Genomic DNA, 14,617 nt, shown 5'->3' on the forward strand with positions numbered 1-14,617 from the left:
TTTTCAGATGTTTTTAACACATTTTTGGAAAATTTAATATTTTTCATTTTATAATTTTTTCAGACATTTTATTAATTCTATTGATGATAATAATAGTTTTATTAATGTTACTAATGTGAGCCTGTATGTTGACCCTGCAGCATCACTCAGTGTGTGAAGCTGTGACATCATAGCCTGTGATTTAGTGGGCGCCGTCATCGTACAGTCTGCTGACATCACACTGGATGGTTGTTAGCTCCATGTCTCACAGAGCAGCTGACTGATCAGATGTTACGGTCTGTGGGACGATTAAAGAGAAGACGACACTGAGACAGTATAAAGTTTGTCAGTGTGACTTTTCCTCTCTGAGACGAGAGGTGTTAAAATAATCTGATGTTTGTATGAAGCTTCAGCCATTTTGGTTTTATTTTTGTTGTCATGACTTTAAGTTACTGCTTCTGTCTGCGAGGCGTGGCCACAGTCTGTGAGTCAGCCCCACCCCTCGCTCCTCCTCAGCCCCACCCCTCGCTCCTCCTCAGCCCCACCCCTCGCTCCTCCTCAGCTCCACCCCTCGCTTCTCCTCAGCTCCACCCCTCGCTTCTCCTCAGCTCCACCCCTCGCTCCTCCTCAGCTCCACCCCTCGCTCCTCCTCAGCTCCACCCCTCGCTCCTCCTCAGCTCCACCCCTCGCTTCTCCTCAGCTCCACCCCTCGCTCCTCCTCAGCCCCACCCCTCGCTCCTCCTCAGCTCCACCCCTCGCTTCTCCTCAGCTCCACCCCTCGCTCCTCCTCAGCTCCACCCCTCGCTTCTCCTCAGCTCCACCCCTCGCTCCTCCTCAGCTCCACCCCTCGCTCCTCCTCAGCTCCACCCCTCACTCCTCCTCAGCTCCACCCTCTCATCCTAATATGGTCACTTCTGGCTCCAAAAACAAGATGGCGACAGTTGAAATGCCAAACTGGAGGCATCAGAGCTGCAGTCCACAAACCAACAGGTGATGTCACCAAAGCTGCATCCATCATTTATACAGTCTGTGGTTACTGACAGTCTGATTTCATGATGATAGTTTTGTACCTGTGAGCTGATCACTGTTAACATCATGTCAGCTGCTGACTTCAGCTCCAGTCACTGTTCATAAAGCCTGATGTCACAGATTTACTCAGGGCTTCAATCTTTATCTGACCTCTGACCTCTCGCTTCCACTAAGGAAAACTCCCCAGAATAAACCTTTACCAGGGATAAACCATGACATGATAGGCAGCTGATACTGGGACCAGCACAGTATTAATAAACCAACACACCTATAAAGGAATTAAGAGCCTTTTCTTCACCACAAACTGATTCAGTTTCCACCAAAACACCAATAACTCACTTTGAGCTCCGTCATTTTAATGATCGTTCTGAGTTCAGATTCACTAAGGTTAGGTCTCCTGTTAGCCCTTAACGAGCTAATATAGTCATAAATTAAACAGCGGCCAGCGACCTCCACAGCCGCTAATAAACTGATCTGAGGGACGTTAAAGTCCTTCGTCAAACCCTGGATAACGAGCCAAACTCTTTCATTTACCGAAAGAAAAGCAGCAGAACCTGTGAAATTACTGAAGGAATAAAAATAAAAAGCATGTGCACGTTTCTCCAGGGAAACTGTGGGGGAAGTGTGAGCAAGTGAAAAAACTGAAATCCAGAAATGAGAATCTCTCACAGCTGAATCAACGTTTGTGAAGATGATGGAGTCTGCCAAATCTGAGGAAGCACACCACCGAGCCGCTCGTGAGTCAGTGACGGGTCAGATCTGAAAACAAGGATATAAAGACGTGAGAGCCTCTGAGGATAACGTGACAAACGGCGAGATAAAGAGCTCTGAAGGTGATTTGTTACTGAGACAGCGAGCGGCCAGGAAAATGACTTGTTTATGGCTCGTTAAAGAAATCACTCAGAAACACGAAGCCAAAAGCAGCAGCTATAAAAGAGCTAAATCAGACTCCATGTGAGCCGCTGCTGTTTCAGAGGGCTCATCACCGCCGTCCTAATGAGCCGGAGGTTTATCATGGAGTCTGTTAGTAATCCATCGCTGCTCTTACACTGTAGCCATTTAGCTGATCATGCTCTTCTCCAAAGAGACTTAATGAGAGCAGCAGCAGAACAAGCCACACTACAGTCAGGCTTTAGGAGGAAATCAAAGGTCAAAGGTCACAGCACACACATGAGTACACCAGGAAGGATGTAGGCGTTATAAAGATTAGAATCTGTCCTCCTTTATCGGACTGTGTTGAGCCAAAACAAAACAGGTCGGCACTCGCTGCAGAATACAGACGACAACATTTAGACACAGACGTGTTTCAGCTGCAGAGCCGTCATCACGTGTTGTTGTGTTGAGCTGCGACAAAAAACACAACAGCGTCGAGGATCACAGACGTGAGTCCATGTCCAACATGTTCCTGCAGCTGCTTCACAGTAAAAGTCTGTAATGGACCGAAGGACTGAGCCCGAGATTTGGTCGTTAAATACAAATATGCATCTATTAATATTTTGCAAAATAAAGTGCAGGAGCAGAGAAGAAGAGCTGCTGCAGGAGCTGGTCTGTACAAGCAGAAAGCGAGTGGGGGAACTTAATTTAATTCAGGCGGCGGCGAAGCTGGAAATAGGACAGAGGCATGAAGTGCAGCACGGCGGCAGTTCAGGAGCGCTGGTGTGGAGTTGCACAATGAAAATAATAGGGGCATATGTTTTGACGCGTGGCGTTGGCCGCTGGTGTGTTGTGGCCTTTACAGTGGAAAGTTTCTCCTCCTCTGTGCCGCTGCATCACGTCCACAGCTGTCTGTGCCAAAGAGTAGTGTGAAAGTCAAGAGCGCTCACTCTGCAGCAAAATCTGGGAACCAAAACATCCCCAGTAATTCACTGAGCTACACACCGAAGAGGAAAATTAAAATACAAACACGACTGCTTGAATTAAAGCGATGTGAAAGACGTCATTTACACCAGTGATGCTATAAAAGTGGAGTAAATTACGTCTTTTCAAGTCAGTGTTGCATGCTGCGGCTTCAGGGCACTTGGATTATGACAGACGAGCCGTTCCAATGTTTTTGAAATGCATTAGCGGAGTTTTATTACATTTTCAAAATGTGGGTTCCGTGCACTTCAAGTGTAGCTGTTTTCCTCCGATACCCCAAACGAGTTTTGTGGATTAAAAACTACACTGGACTTCTTGTGGGCACGAGGGTCAGTAAGTACTGTCTGTGTTTTCATTCTAAAGTGGCCATTTGCTTTGATCCTCAGCCCTAGCATGTCTTCATACGTACTGCACTGCTCATTAAAGACACGACATAAATGTTCATCACTAATTTAAATCTGTCCTTTTAGCTTCGTCACAACGTCTGGGAACATTTTACTTTGCTTTATGTACGTGTTTTTTAAGTTTCGTCAGGACCCAAGCAGGGAGGTGATGATCAGCGGCTCCTTCTTGGTGCCAAACACAGCAACTTTAAAAACTCTAAACCAGATCACTTCCTGTCACTCGACAGGAAGTGGAGGTTTACCTCCATGCAGCAGTCTCCAATGATCTCTGGCACGATACCATAGAAGGCCAGCTCTTCGTCGAAGGCCTGGATGCACTCGTTCCGCGGGTAGTGGAGCTTCCCGGTGCGGTAGAAGTTGAGAATGTGCCGGAACATTTCGGGGTCTCGGTCGAAGAAGTATTCCTGCGTGTCCTCGTTGTAGAAAAACTCCTTCTCTGAAGAGCCCAGCAGCGTCTCTGGATATCGATCCAAAGTGTTCTTCCATGTCTGCGGAGACGGAGGAGAAAAGAATAGATGTTTTTGTTTTTGTTCCACTTTTGAAACTCTAAAACTGGATGTGATGTGGGTGTCCATGCTGCTGAATCACGAATCTACACTCACATCCACAACACAATCTGCTGCTCAGTATTTGTCCTCCGAGGAAAAGAAATGCGGCAGTTTTTCTGAGACACATGAGCAAGTTAACAAAGTGTTGATGAGAGTTAATGAAATGTCTTTAGATGAACTCAGAGACTCCACATCAACAATCTGCTCTCGTCTAATCACTGACTTCTACATGATAATATTTCTGATGACATTTCACAGGTTGAGAGGCAGCGCTGGGAAGTAACTAAGTACATTTACTCAAGTTCTGTACTAAAGTACAAGTCTGAGGAACCTGTACTTTATTTCCATTGTTTTGTCACTTCCTCCTTCGCCTGCTCCACATCAGAGAGAAATTTACTGCACGTGGTTAACCTGAGAGCTTCAGTTACTTTACAGATTCAGATTATTGATAATAAACAAAAACATGATGATCCACCTCACAGATATCACCTGGTTACCATTTTACAGCTGCAACATTAAAGCGACGTCCCTGATGCACTGCTGAGAGATGAACTCATAAGCAGCAGCTGTCCAAAAGACACATTGCTGAAAAAACACAAAAATATTAAGGAGAGAGTCCAAGCAAGAATCTGTGGCTGGATTTTACTTTCACTTTCTCTGACAGTGCAGAAAACACCTTGAATCAGTCTCTCATTAATTTACCTTCAAGTAATCCAATACTGTGTTTTATGACAGGAATAAAGTAAATAAGTAAATAAGTACTTTTACATTTGGTACTTTAACTACATTTTTACACTAACCCTCTGACTTAGTGAAAGTAAAGTATTTTGACACAGTGCTGCTTCAGTGAGAGACGTGACAACTGTTTCCACCCTGTCCCGTGACATTTAATGTTCATTTTCAAAGCTAAGCATATTTTATAGGCCTCTGCTCGAAAACTGCATCCCCATAACGAAATGCATATATCTCTGCAACCACAAGGTCTATTGAATACTCCTGGTGTCATGGTAAAGGGGACACTTGTGACATTTGTTAAGATGTGTAAATATCAGTATGTGTGTTATATGTGAGGAGTAAATGAAGATGGCACACAGCACAAATGAAACATTTTGAGGTTCGCCTAGAAACAAAAGCATTTTCAGGATGAATATCAGTTTGTAATGATGCAGCAGCAGCTCTAAACCTCGATCACATCATAGTACAATATGTGAACATGAACTCTGCAAAGGCTGATTCTGATAAAGTGAAGCAGAACAATATTAGAGAGGTTTTAGTACAGAAAATTCAGGCGAGCTCTCCAAAACTGCACCATGTTTGCATGTGATTTTTGTCATGTACAATCCAATATTTTTCATTTTTTGTTCCTGTAAATCCCTACTGATGTTTAGGATATACATATACAACTGACTGTTTCGTTTTTTTCCCACTCCAAACTGACCAATATGCACCTACTACATTTGAACCTGAGTTTCTATTCTGAGCTTTGGAGGCCTGTATCTCTGTGACGGTTCGGCCGATTTGAGTGATTGACACCTCGTTTGATTCGTTAGAGCCAATAGAATGATGCTATACCCACCAAAACGAGACTGACAGCACTGTAAGACAATCAGAGTCAGCAGAACGTGTTGTGGGGCGACTGTGAGTGGTCATTGTTATGCTTCCCCTGGAACCTCCGGCCGTCAAGTTTTCCGCCTGGATTCATGTGAATGACGGACCACATCATGGTAAAACGGGAATGAAGCGTGAATCAACAGCAGAATGAGTTTTCATGGCAAAAACAACAAGGTAAGAGACATATTACAAATATATTTTGGCGAAAAGATTTCTGTTGTTCTTTGGGCTCTAGCTCTCTGATGGTTTGTGGTAGAGTGCACATGTGTGGAAACAGCGGAGTCTCAGCTTTCATTTGAGAGTAACGGTGTGTGTTTTGCATAATGTGTTGTCGAGTTAGAGCCCGAAATATACCGAATGGGTCGGGATATCAGTGCTGTTGGAGTTGGATTTGTTGTTGTTAATTTAGTTGTTGTTGGAGCTGTGTTTGGGGCATGTAAAAAGGGTTTTTACAGCAGTATAGCCGAGGTTCTGCTGTTTAATTTGATGTGCAACATCACTATATTCCTCGTGATCAGTGTATTGTTTCACACTGTGTTTGCAACGTCGCTCTCAACGTCTCCCAACTGGGGGACTTTCGGGCTTACCAGTAAAATCTGATTTACACTTTTTGTGAAAGGAGCAGTGACTTTAATAATAACACTGCAGCTTTTGGTCTTATTTTCTAAATTTTGAGAAGAGAATAAAACTGTTTTTGGAGACAGCTGACTGAGTCTGACTGAGTCTGACTGAGTCTGTCGGAGTCTGACAGCTAACGTTGTTCGGAGACGAGAAGAATTTTATTCAATGATACGTTGCGTCAAGATGTTTTTTCAATGTTTGGGAGCAACATCGTCTCATTGTGTTTGTTTGACAGAGAGCAGGAACCAGTTAGCTTCCTCATGTTAGCACCAACTCGTCACAGCGTTTATCAGACTGGGAAGTCACGCTGAGATTAAAACCTCTTACAAATGAGACGAGGCAAACACAAACAGGAAACAACATCAGGTCACAACAGCAACAGCACGTCTGTCAAAAACACATCACATAATGAAACAGTGCATTAATGACATATTTAGTCTGGAGTTTGTTGGTTAATTAGAGCAGCTGCAGCGAGCAGTGACCACTTCCTGTAGGCTGCGTCCACCAAAGCTGAAAACACCAAGCGCTCCTCAGAGTTCTTCAGCTGAGATGAGTTGGTTGCGTCTGATTGTTATGATGTGGAACTTCCATACTAGTATTTTCTCTGGTTGAAGCGAAGGCAGAGCATGCAGGAGAGGACGGACCTGCTGGTCTGTGTGGGCTGAATATACTTATATATATATGTGTGTGTGTGTGTGTGTGTGTGTGTGTGCAGAGTATTAACAGGTTTCTCCTCCAGTGTTGTTGTTGATCAACACATGTCAGATGTGACGGTTTGTCTTTGTGGTATTTGTCACTGTGACTGAACAGCTGCAGTGACGGTGACAAGCACAAGGTTTTTACTTAAAGTTGAAACTATCTTAACTCTCTGCACTCAGGAAACAAACACCTTAGTGTCAGCGCTCAGTGCAGAGTTCAAGCCCAGCGCCTCGTCACACTGCTGGTATTTGTAGCACAGTGTAAATACACAGTGTTCCCTTTGCAAAGCTTTACAAAAATACACTGGCCTCGTATAAAAACACTTTGGTGCACGTGGCCTCTGAGTTTAACATCTTTTAAAGAGATAAAGGATGTGGAGTTTGAGTTCAACCTGCAGATCAGTCCAGGACCAGAGACCACAGCAGAACCTCTCTGCTCTCTGTGCTGCTTCACACTGAATCCATTAGTGACCTGAGATCATGTCTGCTTCACAAAGATAAACTCTTCAGTCTTAGGTAAGCTGCAGCTTTACCTGAGATGATCTTACAGAGGAGAATGTGTCAGTGTTGTAACCTACGCAGAGAGAGAGAGAGAGAGAGAGAGAGAGAGAGAGAGAGAGATGACCATCCCACTGTGCTGAGTCCTTCCTTTTGTTTGTATCATTTCAACACCTGCTGACTCATCAACAGCTCACACACAGATTCACAACAGAGGACTGTGAAGCTGCTGCAGCCGCTGAACCTCCACGAATATATATACACATACATATATATACTCCTTATACATTTATACTGAAGTTCTCAGATGATGCTGGTGTCTTTGCTGACGAAGACGATCCCAGTGTTCATCAGACAGACAGACAGAGCGTCGTCTCTGGATGGAGACATTACGTCCGACCGCTCTCACACGTTATCTGAGGACTCTCACATTTTGCCATCACACAGACGGTGTGAATGTGCCGTGCTCTCGGTCCAGCTGTGGTTAACTGCTGGATTATTTCACCGTGCAGACGACTGCAGAGCAGCGCTGACGTGTTCAGGAAGAATCAGAAATACTTTATTGATCCCAGAGGGGAAAGTGTGATTCACTGCAGTCCAATAAGGAAGAATAAAAGTATGAAACCAAAGTATGTAAATAAAAGGCAAACTGCATGCAGCTGCTAAACTTTATGTTCTTTGTTAATCAGCCGTGGAGCCGGGGCAGACAGCAGATGCAACAGAGTGATGCACAGTTTATGACGCCATCAGCAGCCATGATCCATTCTCTGTGTTCTGTGTGTCCTGCGTTAGACAGAAGGAGGAGGCTCGCTAGTGTCAGCTGTCTTTCTTTTATTAAAACGTGCTGACGGCAAATACGCGGAGCATCAGATCTTACAACAACAAGTCTTCTGTGACCTCAGATCTCTGCACATCATGGACAGTGACCAGCTCACAGACGGAGGTGACAACAGCTGCACTTCCTGTTAGCTCGTTGGAACTTAACTGACATTACAAACAGTTTTTAATGCTCTTAGTGTCCTCGTCAAATGTTGAAACACAGAACATGATGTTGGGAGAGAACGAGGCCACGTTAGATATTTTCCTGAGTTTAACTGAGTTCTCTGAACACGTGTTAAAAACACAAACACAGCGGCTTCATCTGAAGCAGAGACGTTGAGTAAGACGAGAGCGTTGAAGCATCACTAACTGACGCTAACAGTGGAGCCTGTTTTATGCCTCCATGTTATTATGTGTTGTTACAGAATGTTTGTATTTATATCTCAGAACTTCACGCTGCTGCTTTTACTTTTTAACAATGAGGACAAAGTCAAAGTCCTGACAGGAACTTTCTTCTCGTTCTGCCGCCGCAGCAGAAAATGTTTGATTCCTGAAAGCCACCAAAATCTATTTTTACTGTGGAGCCATTTTGTTATTATTTCAGCCTAAATGCACATCGATGCTGATTAGACGCTCAGTTTTTACAACCTTGGGCCCTGGAAGGAGCAGAGGCAGAGCGCAGCACATCAGGAGCAACATGAATCTCTGCAAGTTAAAGAGCTTTTAATTTTCCTCATGGACGAAGAAATGTGACCCGATGATTAAACACTGGGGCAGGTGCTGCCTTTATAATAACTTCTGATTATTTCTGCTTCATTAAAAAAGCCAAATGAACAAAACTGTGTCTGGAACATCTTCAGGAGTCGACTACAAGTCCCAGAGAGCCCTGCTGTGACTAACATCCAATCAGAGAGCTCAGATTCTGTTGCCAGGCCTCTGATGGAGCTGAAATTAGAGCCTGTTGGATAAATACATGCAAATTAATCTGCTTTTGGAAATCTGACAGATGAAGTTGATATTTTGTTGGATTTCAGTTGTGTTGTTAAGAAAGTGAAAACCAAAGACCTCCAAACGTGTCATGCCGACGACATCTTGACCGTGAGGTATGAAGAGCAAAACCCAACGTCTGCAAACCGACACATTCTCTCTCCCAAATCGTCACAGATCGCTGCTCTGCTAGTCCACTTGTGACGTCTACATAGGATGCACTAAATAAACTTAGAACATCAGTAAAACACCTCAAATTAATGTTTATTTCATTCTGCAAAAACAGCACGTGTTTAGGTTTAGAAAGAAATTATCATGGTTTGACTCTACATTCATACAGGAAGTGAACAGCGGGCTCCTGAGTGAAAGTCCAGGGTCTGTTGGACCCATCCACCACCCCTCCCGTCTGCTCTGTAGGGACTTTCCTGCTCCTTAAATTACGTTATTGTCAGGTGATGTTTCAAACTGATGACATCCACTGGCGTTGTTTAATGACGCCGCCCGACAGCGTTAACATACTGCCGCAAAAGGAAGTCTGTTTTGTTGTCTGTGTCTGACACAGACATTAATGACCAAGTTTGGCAAAAGGTCATAATGTGAGCATCCACACAGCAGGAAATTCAAACATTACTTGACTGTCCGACATCTTTGTTGCGGTATTTCAACATCAAACCTTAAAATTCAAGATGGACACTCTGCACATCAACAGCAGTGAAGCTGCAGGTAAATCTTCTACCTGTGGACGTGTTGCTACGGTGTTTGTGTGTATGCGCCAAATACAGCTGATGTGTTTGTTATCAACTCGGATTACTGACGACACTTTGGTTTGCCAACATGTGCTACAACGCTGTGACATCACTCCCAGCTCTGACCTCTGACCTCCAAGGTAAATGGAATGCAGCATATATCATGGCCCATTCTGGAACAAACACTGAGGCTCATGGGTAATGTAGTGAACCTACACTGAGCAAGTCCTGAATCTGTGCATGAGAAATCAGTCAGCAGTTATCGAACATGTGTACGCCATATGTGCTCAACAACATCTCTTTAAAAGCTTCAGTGCAGAACGACAAGAAACAACACAGACTAAATAAAAGCTCTGATTAGATCTGATCTGATGGATGTGTTCTCGTTACCTCAGGATGAGACGTCTACACAGATCACCATGTTGCACCGCCATGTTTCTACAGTAGTCCAGAACGGCCAAACCAAACACTGACTCTAGATAGAGACATTCATGTGTTCATAATCAGCAGATCCTGCATGATGAGCAGCGTCAGAGAAACACGTCTTTCTTCAGAGTGTGAATCAGCTGGTGTGTGTGTTTCTGAAAGGAAGAGATAATTCAGCTCCTCAACAATCAACACTGAAGGAATTCTGACCAGGAGGAGTTTCAGATGGTTGTAATCTGTAATCTGTAATTTGTAATCCTCACTGACAGACGCCACTAACTCTGACACATTGTTCCTTTAAGGCAGCGCTAACACACAGTGGCAGAGGTGAAGACAAAGTGTGAGACTTTAAAACGACGGCATGTTGCACAGAGGAGACACAGAACGGTTCAACAGATGACGAAATATTGCAGGTTATCGGACGGATGTCTCCTGGTGATGATGAAACTAAAGATGAGACTCGTGTGAGCGGTGACTCAATTGTTGCGCTTCTCTTAATCCAATTAAAACGAGAGGAACGACCACTTTGTTCTGATCCCAGGATGGTTATAAGTGAGTGCCGTGAACAGGAACAGACACGTTGGATCTGCAGGACGGAACACAGAGCTGCTGGTGAGGCAGAAATACCATGAAAGAGGTGGCGTTGACATCACAGAGGGACAGCGGGGGGTTAATGTAAATTTAAAAGAAGTGATGTCCTTGTTCTGGAGATAAAGAGAAGCGCCTACAACCTGTGTCAGACTTCAGAGGAAGAAGCTGCTGGTTATTAATGAGACTGTTCTGCAACAACACCTGCTGACAACAGGTCTTAACAACATGTCTGAAAGGTCATGACTGTATTTTTGAGCTGAATGTTTTCGTATATTAGTGACTGATAACAACAGTTTTTCACCATCACCAAACCCTCCACACTCCAACCTCTCTAACTCCGCCAGGACGCCGACATCCTCGCTCCCCTCCTCCTCTGTTAAATGGTATCTCCCAGGCGCACTACGTCATCAAACCATGTGATGTTTGGTATTGCCAGATTCAGGAAGCTCTCGACTTTTCAAAAATAACATTGTTTTTCTTTTATTTATTATGTATTTGGCACCAGAGCAGCCTAAACACACGGAGTCCAAAATCACGATGAGTGGTGACAAGTCATGTCATGCTGTTTTTCGACGGGAAAAGTTAAAGGATTACTCGCGATCTTATGTGGAGCTGTTAGCGGGGACTTAGCTGGTTTATAAAAGGTAAGAGTCTCACTCCTACCACTATTTTTGGCTGAGATATACCGTCTAGAAAGGGGGATCATAACTTTCACGTTTCATATGGCTTTATTCGGTGATATTTTATGGTGTTTCTGTGTCATAAACAACATCAGCTATCATAATCACACCTGATTTCAATAAGGTACAATGTTTGAAGCTGGCTGAGTGTTGTTTGATCACTGACAGTACTGTTTTGAAGCAGAGTGACCGACTTGTCATTTGGAGCTCCGCCTGGATCTTTTCATGGTAAAAACACTGTAGAATGGTCATACTTTGAGCAGTCTTCTTCAAATTTGAAACAAGTGTTCATTGATAGTGTGCCTACAGCCCCACAGTGTCATTTACCTGCTCAGATGAAGCCACAGACAGTTATTCATCCTGAAACACATTTTTTATTTTAGGCAAAATATTCAATTTTTTACTGACTTCAGAGGCCCATTACTCTGTCTCTGTATCACCTAGAGTGTTTCTGACACTTTCACAAGAAACTTCAGGGAGTTTTCTTTCTGGCAAGACCTCATGCATGCATGTAGTCAGAGCGGTTCAGAAGCTACAGTCATTTTAATTTGGGTATGTCATTTTAGGCGTTTTTGCAACAAAATGGGGGAGGAGTGCACTAATCAGTCATGTTAGCCTGTATAGATCCAGCACTGTGTGAAGACAGTGCTGGATCTATACAGGCTAACATGACTGATTATTTAAATGGAGTCTGGAGGGTTTCAGGTGATTTCAGGGCTGTGCAGGTCGGGTCCATCAACGGGTCTGAGACCAGTGTTCAGGCCTCATCACAGACCTGCTCACAGGCCTATTTTAAAAGATGTAAACACACTTTATCTCAACGTTAACAGGTGTTCACACACACAGGTATTTTAGGAAAGGGTTCCAGGGTTTTGCAGAATTGTCTGATATTAATGTTGCAGGAGGTGAAACAACCGTCTCCCTTATATTCAGCTACAACATTTTTCTGCAAAAATGACGGTCAGTTAAAGCACATGAAGTACTGTTATTAGCATCAGGCAGCTGAGCTCATATTGAGCTGATCTTTAGACGACAGATGTTTGTGGAGTTTGGACCTCATCAGACTTGTTGCTCACTGTGGAAGCAGCTGAAGTTGACCTCGACTCCCCACTGTCTTTATTCTCAGGGTCACTGGACCTGAAAGGTGAAATATTCCCTGACTATTTTGGAGCATGCTCAGTAGACAGCGACACCCACCTGAAACCTGACCCCGCTGACGTTGACGTACAGGATCTCATCTGATCTGGACGAGTTGTCCACGGGAGGCTTGGGCATCGTCTTCTTGGCCAGCGGCAGCCAGCCCACGGCCGCAGCCCGGGCAAACGGCAGCCACGTCGCCACACCGGCTGCCATCTTGCATCAGTGCGTCCCACCTGTACAGAGTCGAGTTCTGTCCTCTGGTTGGACGGTGGAGCTAATGAAGGGAAGTCAACTGAATCCTCACTTCTTGTCCTGCCCTGATTTCCTGGAGTGGTCGTGGCGGCAAGAGCGGAGGTGGGCAGACATGTTGACGGGGGAGGATGGGGGGAGGAGGGGCGGTGGGAGGGGCCAGATGGCAGTTAGGTGTCAAGCCATGAAAAAAATGCCGTAAAGGAGCGAGAAAGACGATGCATCTGACAGGTATGTGGCCCGTTTTTGATTCTGATGAGTTTATCACGTCCTTCCTGTTGCCCGCCAAAATAAAAGCAGAGCTGGCCTGTTAGGTGCTCCTTTAAAACCCAGAAACTCTGAGCAGTAATAATCTCCAGGTGACAAAGTTTCAGTCGACAGGAAACGCTCAGTCCTAAATAACGAGATGCTCGTCTTCACAGCTCAGACTCTCCAGGTAGGAAACATGAAACTGAGCCTCAGAGTCTCACAGCAGCTCAACATGTGTGAAATAATAATCACAGCTTTATTTCTGCAGGGACTCCACAACAAAAGAAACAAAGATATAAATCCAGGCAGGAAGGAGTTAAAAGATTTGTGTCTGGCCTCCACCTCTCTCTCTCTGTCTGTCTGTCTGTCTGTCTGTCTGTCTCTCTCTCGGCCCGCCCTCTCTGCCTCTGAAGACAGATTTGTTGCAGCGCCGCAGCCTTTCAAATTCTTATTAAATTGTGATGATGGTTCCTGAAGTTGCAAGATAGACAGAACGGGCCGGGCGGCCTCTAAGTGGAGATTATGGATGTGCAGCCTTCCTCTTCCTCTTCCTCTCTGGCTCCTTCTGCCTCTGCTGCTGTTTCTGCCTCTCTAACTTCCCTTTATCTGCCTCTGTCTTACTGTATCTGTCTGTCTGTCTGTCTGTCTGTCTCTCTGTCTGTCTCTCTGTCTGTCTCTCTGTCAGAGGGGCATTAGTGGTGGCGATGGAGGAGATACAGCAGCTCTGTGTTGGAGAGCGAGGAGGAGGAGGAGGAGGCGTCAGGCGGTCCTTACTCCATGTCCATGTATGGCCGTCCTGTCAGGAGACACACAAACAGAAGGAGAGACAGAGAGTGAGAGACAAACCAGGAGGAGAGGAGAGGAGAGGAGAGGAGAGGAGAGGAGAGGAGAGAAGTAGAGAAGAGAGGAGACCTAAAACTGTCAAAGGAGAGGAGGAGGAAGGAGGTGTGGGAGGATAAAACAGGAGGAGACGAGGGAAAAGATGCGAGCAAAGTGAAAAGCAGGAGAAAGAAGAGGAGTCAGAGAAAAGTGGAAGTACTGAGGGAAGGAGGTGAAGACAAGAAGGAAGGAGAGGAGGAAGGAGACAGACAGAACAAGGAAAGGAAGACAGATGAGGCGAGGTAGATAAAGGTAAATAGATGGAAGGAACAAAGACGGATGGGGAAAGGAGAGAGGAGAGGAGACAAAAAGAAACGGAGGACTATGGGAAAGGAAAGTAGGAAAAATAAAAGACAGCGAGAGGAGGAAAGAAGGAGAGAGGAGAGATGGGGAGGAAGAGAGGACGAAGGAGAAAAGGATTTGTCAAAAGAAACAAGAAACTAAGAAAAAGAAGAGTAAGGAGCCATTTAGTCTAAACTCAACCCTGAAAGTCTTAAAGGACCATTTCACTGTTTTCATCAAATCTCACGTTCAGACTCAAACCAGCAACACAATCGTCTGTCTGACTTCCTGTGTGACTTCCTGTCTGACTCTCAGCTCTGACTT

At 44.8% G+C, this 14,617-nt stretch overlaps 1 protein-coding gene across 1 annotated transcript in view; it reads right to left on the bottom strand.

The window, feature by feature from the left end:
* Nucleotides 1–13,125, bottom strand: part of kcnd1 (potassium voltage-gated channel, Shal-related subfamily, member 1) — an 82,994-nt gene extending 69,869 nt beyond the window's left edge. Inside the window, exons 1-2 of the mRNA XM_033628813.2 lie at nucleotides 12,692–13,125; nucleotides 3,512–3,757 (exon numbers count right to left, since the gene is read on the bottom strand). Coding sequence (XP_033484704.1) covers nucleotides 3,512–3,757; nucleotides 12,692–12,847 — 402 coding nt within the window. The 5' untranslated portion in view covers nucleotides 12,848–13,125. The remainder of the gene's footprint in view (nucleotides 1–3,511; nucleotides 3,758–12,691) is intronic.
* Nucleotides 13,126–14,617: the final 1,492 nt, after the last annotated feature.

Source organism: Epinephelus lanceolatus, chromosome 8 (assembly GCF_041903045.1).
Source record: "Epinephelus lanceolatus isolate andai-2023 chromosome 8, ASM4190304v1, whole genome shotgun sequence".
NCBI lineage: Eukaryota > Metazoa > Chordata > Actinopteri > Perciformes > Serranidae > Epinephelus > Epinephelus lanceolatus.